The following is a 13,842-nucleotide window of genomic DNA, read 5'->3' on the forward strand; positions in this document are numbered from 1 at the left end:
ACCCTTGGTCCGGAGGATACTCCCTGAGGAGTGGTCCTGATGAACACTTCTCCGGAAGGTGGAGCAGAGTAGCCTGAGGGAGAGTATCGGCAGGCGGTCAGTAGGCAGAGTCCGGGTCCAGGCAGGGTCAAGGCAGGCGGCGGCCGAGGCAGGGTCAAAGTCCAGGCCGAGTCAGGGCAGGCGGCAAAACAACAGTATCCTGGTGCAGGCAGGGTCAAGGCAGGCGGCAGGCAAAGCGGAGTCCAATTCCAGGCAGGCAAGGCAAAGTCCAGTTCCAGGCAGGGTCAGGCAGGCGGCAGGCAAAGCGAAGTCCAATTTCAGGCAGGGTCAGGCAGGCGGCAGGCAAAGCAAAGTCCAGTTCCAGGCAGGGTCAGGCAGGCGGCAGGCAAAGCAAAGTCCAATTCCAGGCAGGATCAGGCAGGCGGCAGGCAAAGCAAAGTCCAGTTCCAGGCAGGGTCAGGCAGGCGGCAGGCAAAGCAAAGTCCAATTCCAGGCAGGGTCAGGCAGGCAAGGCAAAACTCTAGTAGCAGCTTACGCAGGGACCTCGTTGCAAAGGCGTCTGAGGCTTCCCAGGGAAAAGTTTAAATCTCCCTGGCGTTGACATCATCATCCGGGGCTGGCCTGACTTTCCCGCTGCGGCCCCTTTAAGGGGCGGTTCCTGCCATGCTCTCCCCGACGCTGCTTGTCGTGGCGCCGGGAGAGACGTGCCGCGGTCCGTGCGATCCGCGGTAGTAGAGGTAAGGGGTCCTGGCCGGGGATTACCATGGCCATGGATCGCAACAGAGCCCTTTTGAAGGGCTGAAGAGGACAATGCCCAGGGAGGGGTCAGCAGGGGGCCACACCTGGCTGGCCCTTGAAGAGGAGGAGAGAGGCACGCGTCCGCGCCTTAGGAAGCTGGATGAGAGAGAGCTGGAAGCTGGTGACGTCCTCAGATACGTGGAAGGCCCGAGGAAGCCAGGCAGGCAGCGGAGCAGCCCTGCTCCGAAGCTAGAGAGATGGCAGGCTGCAGGAGCGGCTCCCAGCCGCGAAGACCGAAGCAGGAAGAGAAGAAGGGCTGGCTGCAGGCAGAGCAGAGAGCTGCAGGAAGCTGCAGGCACCGGCAGAGACGGCCTCCCTGCCGGGCGAGGACCCGGACTGCAGCAGGCACCGGCAGGGACGGCCTCCCTGCCGGCTGAAGAACCCGGGAGCGGCAGAGCTCATCGGGGAGAGGCAGGAGCAGCAACAAAGGACCCGGCCACGTGGAGGAGCTCCCAGCGGCCCGACCCTGCCACGCAGGCTGGAGGCAGCCAGGGAGGGGACCGGCAACAGCGGCACTCCCGCCGCGAAGGGAGTAGTGTCCGCGGCCCGACTGGCTGCGTGGAGGTAAGAGCCTGCCCGCGCTCCTCGCGGGCAGGATCGCAACAATTTCCTATAGGGCAACAAGTCAGTTAACATCTCAGGGAGGACAAAGCACATTGCTATGGTACTGAGCCTTTTTCAAGCTGTCCTGCCCTTAAGCTAACATATGGCACCTTTTAAAGTGCCTTGACATTTTGTAATGTCTATGGTCACCTTCTGACTCATTTCTTTTCTATGTTTCTATAGGAATAACAATCTTTAATGTTTAATAATACACTTACTGCACAGAAGCTTTCATAATGAATGGTGTCATAACTATGTACAATTTTCTGTTCCAAAGAAGAAAACTAGGCATCATGAAATTTTCATACATTTCTTGTTTGTTTTTTCTTATTCAGCTAGACACAAACTCTTCAATAATGTTCCAACTACACCTATCATATATTTTGGAAACAATAAATTCCCACTAAAATAAGTATTTATTTATTTAAACATTTCTTTTCTGCAAACACAAGTAATTTTTTGTTCACTACAGATCACAGAGTTCAGGACAGCAAATATTAGCACCATAAATTCCTACAGTAGCAGAATATAATCCACTCTGAAGTGACTGAAAAGCATAATATAAATCAAAATAAATAAAACAATGCAAAAATGAATGTCATTTGCTTTCCTATACTGGCACACTCTGAACAAGTATGAACAAGTAATAGGTTGAAAACCTGAGGGCAATGTGCACAGGAAAACAAAGCAAAGAAATTATTAGATTTACCTGACTTATGTCACTTGTCCATGCAGCTTTCTCCTGCCGTGAAGGGGCCAATAGGACTACAGTGAAGGAAGGTGCATCAGCAGGGTCTGCCACTATCTTGAAATCTAGGTGTCCGAACACCTGTCCTGACCCTTTTGCTTCAAATAAAGAAATGACAGGATTCTTTTAGAATTCCAAGATGCAGCTGAATCACAGCATCAATCAGTACTGAACAGAGTGGAGTGATACATGTTTGGTGGAGTGATACATGTTTGGTGGCTCTAGACTACTATTATAGATCAAATGACATGGAAGATGTGAATTAGAGATGGGCATGATTTTAAAAAATAATTTGTTGCCTTCCATTGCAGAATTTCATACAGTTGCAATTCATCTGATCTGGATTGTGACAAAAAGAATCTGCAAATTACTTCACTGAACTGGATGTCAGAGAGAAAAAGATGAACGACAGAGAGAAACAAATAATTATAACTGATTCTATTGTTCTACATGCCTCTAGAATTAGGCCATTGTTTATCATATCATTGGGACACCTAGGAATTATGGGACAAATTCATTCTGTTTTACTTTTATATTTTTCTCTGCCTTCAAACACAAAACCTGTCTTTTTCCATCCCAGTGCAATACTAGATTTTAAAAACAATAATTGCTTTGATTACAGAACAAACCTAGAACAATGTAATTTTGTGCAAAACTGCAAATTTTTATTATGAATCTACAGAATTAAATTTGTACATCTCTAATATAAACTGACTGTATTCCAGAATTAAAATAAAATCCAGGCTATATATTTTGAATAGTTGTTTACTGGAAGATATTTTTACAAGGATTAATAGGACATTGTTTTGTTTCTATTTAGGTTTATGCTTACCATTGAAATATCTGCATGATGATGAAAGACATGAAGATTACAATCAAAAAGCATAGCTACATGACAGAGACAGAAGAATATGGTCATGTATATTTATGCAGCCATTTGGTAAACTGAACTCTAGATTCTAATTCAGTGATACTATTTTCCTAATGTTAAACTTATCCAGCTAATGTAGCTAAGATATTTAGTGGTGCAGGCATACTACTGAATATACCCAAGTATATAAACATTAGCTGGATAGGTTTAATCTGGCTAACTTTAGGACTGCTCTTAGGAAGTTACTCTCAGTTTGCACAGATAGCAACAATGGCAGGTAATGGTAGCATGGGAGCAAAGTGAGAGTGTATGCTTTCAGGCTCTGCCACTGCTACTCCTTTCCCAACAGTCACTTTTCTTTTGAAGATGAAGCGTGCAAGACACTGGGAGGTAGACTGGGGAGCTTTGGAGGAGAATGAGAAGACATCAAAATATGGGAAAACTGCAGTCAATCCAAGAGAGAGTTGGCTTCAGAGTCCATGGTGAAAAAGCTTAGTAAATCAGACTCATATTTAAATGCTTTTGTCCAATAACTCACCCAAGGCAACCCCACTCCAACCCTAAAAGAAATACAGTAGCATACTGTTTTTAAAACTTTCCGAGGAGTACCAGCATTTTTTGCTCACTTTAAAATTTATTTACAGCTGTTGTAATCCTTTTCTGCTCTGTAAGAATGATAATTACAGGAAAGGTGTAATACAACCATGGGAAATTTATACAACCTTTTCCTCCATAGTGACCATAATAAGTCCGTCACCGGTGCAGAATCCTTAAAAAGTTTCCACCACCTTTCTACAGTATTTACTGATAGTACAGTAGCTGAGGACATGGGCACCAATTCCAAAAGCAGTTCATGTCCACAATAATAGAAAACAGTTTCATGTATCAAATAAATAAATAAATGTTACTTACAGTCATCATCACTCACATCTGGTTCCTCAATCAGCGTGCATTCTATTAAAGAGAGAACGCCACCTGTCTGTGAGAAAGAAAAAAAAAGAACTTAAAAAATATACATTATTTCTTCCCCACAAATTTTATGCTTTTCTTTAATATTTAATTCACACTAAGATACGTTTTTCACTTCTAAAATTTTAAGAGGCTAATTTTATACTCACAGCTGTAATGCACAGCTTCCTAGAAACGAAGCAACAATGCTGGTTGAGCCATAGGAAGAATGTAATTTTTCCACAGTGAAAACAGGTGAGAAACCAGTTAATACTGCTTGGTAGCTAAAGGAGCCACTGCAGTCTCCACTGTGCCTCAGTGCTTCTATTCCCCTCCTCTCAATACAGAATATTGAACTGAAGTTGGCCATAGAGGCAAAAACTCATTAAAAAAAACTTTTTTTAAATATATCCAAATCAAGAAGCCTGTGAGGGAGTCGGTTGGACCATTAGATGACAGAGGGGTTAAAGGGGCTCTTAGGGAAGATAAGGCCATTGCAGAAAGACTAAATGAATTCTTTGCTTCCGTGTTTACTGATGAGGATGTTGGGGAGATACCAGTTCCAGAGATGACACAAAATTATTCAGAGTAGTTAAATCACAAGCAAATTGTGATAAATTGCAGGAGGACCTTGTGAGACTGGAAGACTGGGTGTCCATATGGCAGATAAAAAGTTAATGTGGACAAGTACAAGGTGATGCATATAAGGAAAAATAACCCAGGCTGTAGCTACACGATGTTAGGTTCTATTTTAGGAGTTACCACCCAGAAAAAGGATCTGGGCATCATAGTTGATATTACATTGAAATTGTTGGCTCAGTGTGCTGTGGCAGTCAAAAAACAAACAGAATGTTAGGAATTATTAGGAAGGGAATAGTGAATAAAACACAAGATGTCATAATGCCTCTGTATTGCTCAATGGTTAGACCACACCTTGAATACTCTATGTAATTCTAGTCGCCGCATCTCAAAAAAGATATAGTTGCACTAGAGAAAGTACAGAGAAGGGCGACCAAAATGTTAAAGGGCATGGAACAGCAACCTTATGGAAAGGCTAATGAGGTTAGCGCTGTTCAGTTTGGAAAAGAGATGGCTGAGGGGGGATATGATAGAGGCTACAAAATCATGAAAGGACTTAAGCAGGTAATTGTAAAATGGCTTTTTACTCTTTCAGATAATGCAGGGGCAGCAAGCAGCACATTTAAAATAAATTGGAAAAAATTCTTACAGACAACACACAATTAAGCACTGTAATTCATTGCCAGAGGATGCAGTTATGGCATTTAGTGTAAATGGGTTTAAAAAAGGTTTGGATAAGTTCGTAGAGGAGAAGTCCATAAACTGCTATTAATCAATAAGGAATAGTAGCTTGGAATCTATTTAATGTTCAGATACTTGCCAGGTACTTGTGACTTGGATTGGCCACTGTTGGACACAGGATGTTGAGCTTGATGGACCCTTGGTCTGACCCAGTATGGCATATCTTATGTTCTTATGTAAATATAGGTGCTCAACCTTAATCACTTTTCAAAGGGCTGATGTAGGCAACTGACTCCCCAAGTTAGGTGCCTAAACATTTTGACATGTATAAGTCAGGAACTCTTATGTTATGTTGTTTCTAAATAAACTACTATTGCAATATAATTCCTGTGTTAGTTTGCAGCAGAGATCTTCAGTCTGGCAGTATATATGTAAGAGCCTGACAGAGCGACAATCTAAGTATATATGTGTGGGAGCCTAAGAGAGTGAGAGCCTGTGTGTGTGAGTGAGAGCCTGTGTGTGTGTGTGGGAGCCTGAGAGATTGAGAGCCTGTATGTGGGTTGGAGCCTGAGAGCCTGTGTGTGTGTGTGCGTGTGTGTATATATGTGAGAGCCAGACCCAGGGCTTCGCAGACAGATCAAATCGAGGTCAATATTCAAAGCTGGCCGCTTAAGTAACTTAGCTGGATATAACTTATCTGGCTAAGTTCCGAGGTATATTCAGTGGCATGGCTATATCGCTAAATATATGTACATATATTCGTGCTTAGCCACACAAGTTATAACTCTCTAAAAGGGTCATTTATCAAACCACAATGTGGCCTTATTGAATGCATTAGGGCCTTATCACAGGCGTTAATGCCCTGTTGCATGCGATAAGTACCACATTGTGGGGCAAATATTTAAATTTAGGAAAGGGAAGGAGTTTGGGGGGAAAAAAACATTTTGATTCCAGTACCACTGCGGGCAATATTGTTTTCCACATTATCGCTGGCAGTAGAGCCGGAATTAATACCATCTTTTCCATTGACAGTACGGGGACGATACGGTGCAGCATGGCCGCAACTGTGGCAGGCAAAAATGCACCACCGCAATGCAGCAGGATGCACAATTTCACTCCGCCCCTTTTTTAGCTCGGTTCATCATTCTGCTATATTATAGCAGAATGATGAATCTAGGTCTAAGTTAGACCTGTTCTATGGCAGGTCTAACTTGGCTAGTTAACTTATGTGACTCAGATTGAATATCACTACTTAGCCGTATACATTATGTGGCTAAGTCACTCTGCCCTGATTTGCTCACTATACGCCCACAACTTATTCAGCTAACTTTTCAATCATAATAAGTGGCTCCTGCAGCTAATAGGGTTGTGCACGCGTTTAAAACAAATGTGCAAAATGTGATGAATAAGGCAGAATGGTTTCATTCAAGGGGACCTCTTGAATGAAGCAAACCCTATTCATTGCATTCATTTTAAATGAATGTAATGGGCTTAGGCCCAAGAATGGGGCCTCATCTAGGGCATAGGTTGAGATGCAAAACAGGGGCCACAGCCTATTCTGAGCATGATGCCTGCACCTCGGCCTAGGCCTAGGACCGAAGTCAGAGTGTCACCTAGACTAGAGCATAGATCGAGCACAAAGCAGGGGCCATGGCCTAGGCTCCAACACAACTCCAGGGTCTTGGTCAAGCCCTCCAAAACAACTTACCTGATTTGTTGGGTACTTCAGAAATGGCCAGGCCAGGACCTGACGCCTGGTCCTCATCCTAAGCTGGAGCCCGGACCCAGGCCCGACATGATGGCCTGTCCTGGAGGCTGGGTCCCGACACCAGGGCCTCAACCCTGACCTAGGCCCTACACTGGGACCTGACCCAGAGGCTGGGTCCCAATATCTGAGCCAGGGCCCGGGCCCAGGACCAATTGCCAAAGCCCAGCCCAGAGGCTGGGTCCTGATGCTGGCGCATTTACCCCAGCAGAATTCGGCATTGTGATGTATGGCAATGCCTGGGTTCAAGTTGAGATCCCAGCATCCAAACTCGGCCTCAGGCCTCAGGCCTGGGCTTAAGCCAAGGCCAAGGCATTGGGACCTGGCCTCTGGACTGGGTCCTATCATCAGACCTTGGTCCTGGTCGAGATCCTGGCATTGGGGCCTGAGCCTGTGCTCTGGCCTAGGCCAAGGTGTTGGCCTTGCATAGGCCGAAGGCCGAGCCTGTGGCGATGTACTGAAGCCTCGGCCTATGCAAGGCTGATTTTTCAGCCTGGGCCTAGGCCTCGTTGGCGGATCCCCACCAGACTGGGTACGTGAGGGCAGTGTATGCAGATCCCATTTCAATTGGTAAAGGTACTAGTAAGTCCTAGAGTTAAATCAATCCAGAAAATTGCAAGGTTAAGCAATTGTTGGAAGAATTGCTTCTGAAATTTAGATGACAAGGCGGATACTTACTTTGATAATGCATGCAGAAGTGGCATTCTGTGCTGAATCAAGCGCTTGATGAAGTCACACTTATAAAATAATGTTTAGTAATCAGGTCTTATAAAATGCACTGGTTTTCAAAAGGCTTGAGCATTTAAGTGGCTTTTTTGGTCTATGGCAGAAAACAATCTTGCACTGATGTGAGATTAGTTTTTGAGATGTTGAAAGAGTATTGGGCTTTATCAGATATAGAGGATTTTTTCAACGCAGATAGCAAATATCTGCTAATCATTCACACAAATTGTTTTATATTGTACAATCATTAAATTAGACATCCTGCAGAGCAGAATAAGAAGAATGTGAATTTAAATTGTGAAGTAGTGACAATATTTTTAGAAGAACATTGAGAATTTAACTGCTTCTTTTCCATATGATCCAGTAATAGGTGGATTATGAGTGTAGAAGATAAGTACAATTTGAGGAGGTGTCAGCTAGGGAAATCTCACAGATTACTGCATCTATGAATGACACCTACTGTCCTTTGAATTCATACTTTAATATGGTATTAAAAGGGCTGAGAGACGAGGATAGTAGATTTTTGGCCAAGTTTGTGAATGAAGATTATATACCACAAGTTCTTAAAGTAGCTCTGATTTCCCCATTATTAAAAAAAAGCCAGATACTGATGTTTTTGCATTGAGTAACTATCGCCTGATCTCAACATTACCTTTTTTTGAGTAAATTACTTAAGAAAGTAGTTCTAAAACAATTTTAAACTTTTATAGATGAACAAATTTGTTATCAATTTAGGTTATGAAAAGTCCATAGTACCAAAATACTACTGCTGTCAATGGCGGATATTTTTCATTGTGGGTTTGATAATAGTATGACATTCTTCTTGGTATTGTTGGATGTATACTCAACCTTTGATACACTTAATCATTCTCTTTTGATTCAGTAGCTAAGGCATTTTGAACTTTCATAATCAGGACTCAAATGGTTTAATTCGTTCTTGATTGATCAATATCACAGTGTGGTGGTAGTGAACAGCAATCAACGTTATTTCCAATAAAAGTAGGTGTTCCACAGGGGTCAGCACTCTTGGCAATATTGTTTAATATTTATAGTTTTCCATTACACACATGTATTATCCACTGAGCCCATTGTAGTATGGGTTAAATGAACACTGGCTCCTATTGAACTGTATTTTTCCATTATGTCAAGTGCCTGCTAACTTGGGTGATGACTACAGAATTTACACTGACAATATTCAGTTTTTGTTTCCATTTTTCCTACTGTTCAGGCTACTCTTATTAAAGTGATTAACTGCATTAATATAGTTCAACATTGGCTAACCAAACAGAGGCTCATTTTACAAGATTCACCTTTTGAAATGTCTTAAACCATTACTGTATCCAAATGATTTTCATAGTATTGCAAGCTATTATTCTTACAAGCTTAGATTATTGCAATGCCTTGTATTTAGGTCTTCCCACTAATGCTATATGCCCCCTTCAATTAGTTCAAAATACTTTTGCCTGCATTCTTGTAAATGCAAAACATTATGACCGCATAACACCTGTTCTTTGCTCTTTACACTGGATCCCTGTGTTTCTACATGCTCAGTACAAAATTCTCACGATCCTTCATATTCTTATCTCTAAGAATTCAGCAATCTGGTTAGGTTTGAGTTTATGCTTTTACCAACCTACACGCCACCTTCGTTCTTTGAACAAAAGCCTTCTTGAAGTAACATCAGTTAAACTTGCCAGGCTTAATCTCACTGTTGTGAACGCTGCCTGCGGGTCCCCCCGCGAGCAGGCACCTTACCCCATGCTGCTTTTGCTGCTGCCCGATGCGGCTGGTCACCACCGAAGTTGGGCCTTCCCACGCGGCCGGAGCCGTGGACTTTGTTTCCCTTTGTGGCCCGGAGGCCGCCCTTTGGTCCTGTTTCGCCGCGGCCAGAGCCGCGGACTTCTCTGCCATCAACGCGGCATGGAGCCGCCGCCGACCTCCCGTCATCTTCGCGGCTGGAGGCCGCAAGCCCCAGTCTGGATTGGTGGCTGGAGCTGCCCTCGGGGCCTCCTGCAGCGGCTGGAGCCGCTGCCGTCATCGCAGCCTGCTCCTAGGCCCAGCCCTGCTTCTGCACGCTGACGTCGGTGCAGGGCCGCTGTCCACGGTCCTGCATAGTTCCTAATTCTTCCTCCTAGGTGCACGGCCGCGCCTCTCTTCCAGATTTAAAGGGCCCATGGCCGGATATGCCCTGGGCCCCACCTTGAGACTGTTTCCTGTTTCAGCCCTATAAAAGGGCTGGCCCTGCACTTCGTCTTGGGCTTGCATCGGAGTTACTTCACTCCTGGAGGATTCTGCCCTCCAGCGCTCCGACAGGTCCTTGGTGTTTTTCGTGGAGCTCCTCGTCTCGTCTGCTTCTTGCCATGTCTTCGTTGCCTGAGGTCCTCGTCTAGGTCTCCTAATGTCTCACTTCCTGGTGTTCCAGCCCTCCTTGGTGTTTGTTCTTGTGCTCTTGAGCCTTCTGTTCTGCCGGCCGTGGATCTCCGGGGAACACGTCTGTCTGTGGAGATGCCGGCAGTGGACTCTTGTCCTGTGCTCCTAAGCCGTCCTGTCCTGCCAGCCTTTGTGGTGCTCTGGATGACATTGGTTCTGTCGTCGAAGTCCCACCTCGGCTAGATTCCTTCCTGCGCTTGTCCCGCTCCCCGCGTGGTCCGTGACCAGCCTCCTCGTGCTGTGTAGGGCGCGCAGTGGGACAGGGTGGTCCGCAACCAGCCCATTGGGTCCGCCCGTGAAGGTGGGCTGAGTAGGGCACCCTGAGAGACAGTGCCAATGTCTACCTTCCCAGCTTCTCGTCTCGTCAGGACTTCGTCAAGTTCCTCGTCTTGTCCATAATGTCTTCGCATCAGCCTTGGTGTCATGTCTTCGCATCAGCCCTCATCTGTGATGCCGTCACATCAGCCTTGGTGTCATGTCTTTGCATCAGCCTTCATTGTGATGTCTTCGCTTCAGTCATAGCCTCATGTCTTCGTGTCAAGGCCTCCGTCTGCCCTCATCCTCAGGCCGGCCTGCTGCTCCATGCCGATCCTAAGCAGCAGGCAGGTCCGAAAGGGTAAAACCGTGTCTTTGCCATGCTGGGACACGCGGCCAACCCTCGGTTCGGTCCTGGATCCGTTTGGAGTCGGGCCGAGGCCCAAGGGCACACAAAATACCCGTGTCATGTAACACTCACGAGGAAGCATGTCTTTTCAGTTGCAGGTCCTAAACTCTAGAACTCTATACCAGATTTCCTAAAGCTTCTGATGAATCCCAAGGAATTCAAGAAAAAAATGAAGACTTACTTATATGCATTGGCTTTCATGCAATCAGTATCTGATTGATTTCCTCCACTTTTCATTTGAAGCAGGTTGCAACTACCTGTTTTCTCTGTTGTTTTATAAGAGTTGTTTTAAGCTTTTTATTTTTTTTAATCAATACCTTTTGTGAGCTTTCATATTTTTATTATATATGTGTCTTTGGAAACCACTTCGACCTACCCCATACAAAAGTTTTTCAATAAATAAAGAGGTTGGTTCTTAATTTGAAAAAAAAATGGATATTTTGCATTTAGTGAAAATTCCAGGAAGTAATATTCTAGTTGATATTGTAGCCGGAAATGTTAAAATTCTCATTGTAAATCAGGTGCGAGATTTGTGGTTTTTTTTGTTGTTTTTTTTTAATTTTATTTTTATTGCATTTTCATAATTAAATACACAAATATATGGAGGACAATATTTCCACAATTCAAGAATAAACAGAAGAAATATTCAATAGGAAATTATCCTTCAGTGTCAAAATAGCCTCCATTTACATAGGAAATCTAAAGGTAATTTAGAACCCTATTAGCCATATTAATTGGAGCATACTCAGGCAAAACTATAACCACTACTTATCTAGTCCCCTTTTCCACTTGAAACATTTTCCCCATTTAATACAGTATTTAAGGGTACATTGTCTAGATGTCTCTTGAGCTGGTCAGGATTAGTAAAGATATACCTATTATCTTTATATCCTACAATACATCTACATGGGTATTTTAGGGTGAATTGTGCCCCTCTATCAATTACTTCTTTTCTCAAAGATAAAAAACTTTTTCGCCTATTTTGGGTCGCTCGAGCAACGTCCGGATAGATCCTTAATGGATATCCATAGAATTCTTTTTCCTGATGTTTAAAATGCAACTTCAATACTGTATCTCTCTCATTGAGAGAGGTAAATTGAACTAATAACGTTGCTCTATTTTCAATTCGCGCCTCATACGATTTTTCTAAGAAGTCTGTTAAATCTAAATTTTCTTTAGTCTGTAAATCTTTTTCTTTATCTGTTTGCATTTGTTGTAGATAATAAATTTTTGACAACATAGGAATATTGCTATTTGCATATTTTAGAATATTCTTTAAATAACTATTAAATAATTCACCTGGTGGGGACAATGGTGTTTTAGGGAAATTCAACACTCTAAGGTTAAATTTCCTATTTTGGTTATCTAAAAACTCAATCCTTGCTTCAGTCTCCCCCAGTGATTTTATTAAATTAGCTTGAACTTTCTGAACTTCTCCAATCTGTATATCTGAAGATTTTACCTGTTTTTCCAATTTGACTACTTTTTCTTCCAAATTAGTATTGTTTTTTAAAGCTTCCTGAGTTATCTTTGTTAAATTAGCTATAGACTTCTGGACATTCACCATAATTGCCCCCAATTCCTCCATGGAAAATTGTGTAGGTATAATAATAGGTATTTCTTTAACATTATCCTGCAAAACCTCCCCTTTGGACTGCATTATTGCCCCATTATCCCCTTCAATTACTGATAAAGAAATGTCCTTATATTCAGCATAAGAATGTTCTCCCATGTTGCCAGAAACATTTATCTCCCCTTTGAAGGGAGGGGCCGGCTTTTGTGGGGCACCGGGCGTCAGTGATATTTCTATGGCCTGTAAGCTCTTCTCTTGCTCCTGAGTTAGGCTTAAAGCGGCCGCTTCCGGTGCAGGAGTGGATGGACCCTGGAAACAATCTTTAATACTGGGTTGGATCATTTTGCTTGGTGTGGATGTTAGTGAGGTTTCCCTCAATTTCGCCTTCCTCTTTGTATGAGGCATGGCGAATAACCAAACAATCTTATCCCCAAGGTTCCCAGTCAGATTGAACCCAGTTAGACTAATAAAACAGTTACTTAGCTTTATAGGGTTCTACTTGGTTGCAGCCGGCAGAGTCCCGTTCCAATCCGTTCTAACCCGGGCTAAGCCGGGCAAAGCCGCGCGCCCCTTGGCCGCGCGCCGCTTAGCCGTCGCACCGGCGGCGTCGCGCCGGAAGAGGCAGGTCTTTATACCTCTCCGGCTCCTCCCTCGGGTGTCGACGTCACTCCTCTCCAGGCCGATACAGGAAATCCTCAAGCTTTCAAACAGGTAATTTTTCAGGAATCTTTCGCGGGCACTCTACCGAGTACCCAGCGACCCAGTCCGGCTGCAGCGGCGTCACGCCGGAAGAGGCAGGTCTTTATACCTCTCCGGCTCCTCCCTCGGGTGTCGACGTCACTCCTCTCCAGGCCGATACAGGAAATCCTCAAGCTTTCAAACAGGTAATTTTTCAGGAATCTTTCGCGGGCACTCTACCGACTACCCAGCGACCCAGTCCGGCTGCAGCCGCGAGATTTGTGTTTTGTGTTAGATTTGGCTCTTCCTATGTGGAAGTTAAACATTCTTTTTATAAACTTAGGATGTTACATTTGAAGTTGTTTTTGTCAGAGAATGATTTGAAGACAGGGATGCATGTTCTAGTTCCATCAGCTTGGCTACTGCAATTCACTTTTTCTTGGCTTGCCATATTCAACATTAAGTGATTTACAAATTGTGCAAAATGCTGCAGCGTGACTTATTTCAGATGAAAAGATTCATGCGAGAATAAAGTTTAAGATCATTATGCTGATGTTAGGATTCGTGGGTTTAGTGGACACTTGGCCCGAGATGAGTGTTGTTACAGCCTGAGGGGTGGAGCCCCACAGGTCCTCACCATCGGGAAGCGTGGTGAGCAGTAGTAGGAAACACAACTGTACTATAGAGTAGTAACAGAGTCTCTGGTATGATGACGTAGGAGCTGCCCCGAGGAGCGGGGAAGCGCAGAGTTAGTCTTAGCAGCAGCAATGGAGACTGCCCC

General features: G+C 44.1%; 1 protein-coding gene across 2 annotated transcripts in view; it reads right to left on the reverse strand.

The window, feature by feature from the left end:
- RASGRF2 (Ras protein specific guanine nucleotide releasing factor 2) overlaps nucleotides 1-13,842 on the reverse strand; it is an 888,178-nt gene that overhangs the window by 428,708 nt on the left and 445,628 nt on the right. For both annotated transcript variants that reach the window (XR_003852277.1, XM_029574148.1), the window contains exons 11-12: nucleotides 3,933-3,999; nucleotides 2,111-2,247 (exon numbers count right to left, since the gene is read on the reverse strand). Coding sequence is in view for 1 of the 2 variants with exons in the window: in XM_029574148.1 (XP_029430008.1) it covers nucleotides 2,111-2,247; nucleotides 3,933-3,999 (204 nt within the window). In the remaining variant the exon portion in view is untranslated. The remainder of the gene's footprint in view (nucleotides 1-2,110; nucleotides 2,248-3,932; nucleotides 4,000-13,842) is intronic.

Source organism: Rhinatrema bivittatum, chromosome 1, assembly GCF_901001135.1.
Source record: "Rhinatrema bivittatum chromosome 1, aRhiBiv1.1, whole genome shotgun sequence".
In the NCBI taxonomy this organism is placed as follows: Eukaryota; Metazoa; Chordata; class Amphibia; order Gymnophiona; family Rhinatrematidae; genus Rhinatrema; species Rhinatrema bivittatum.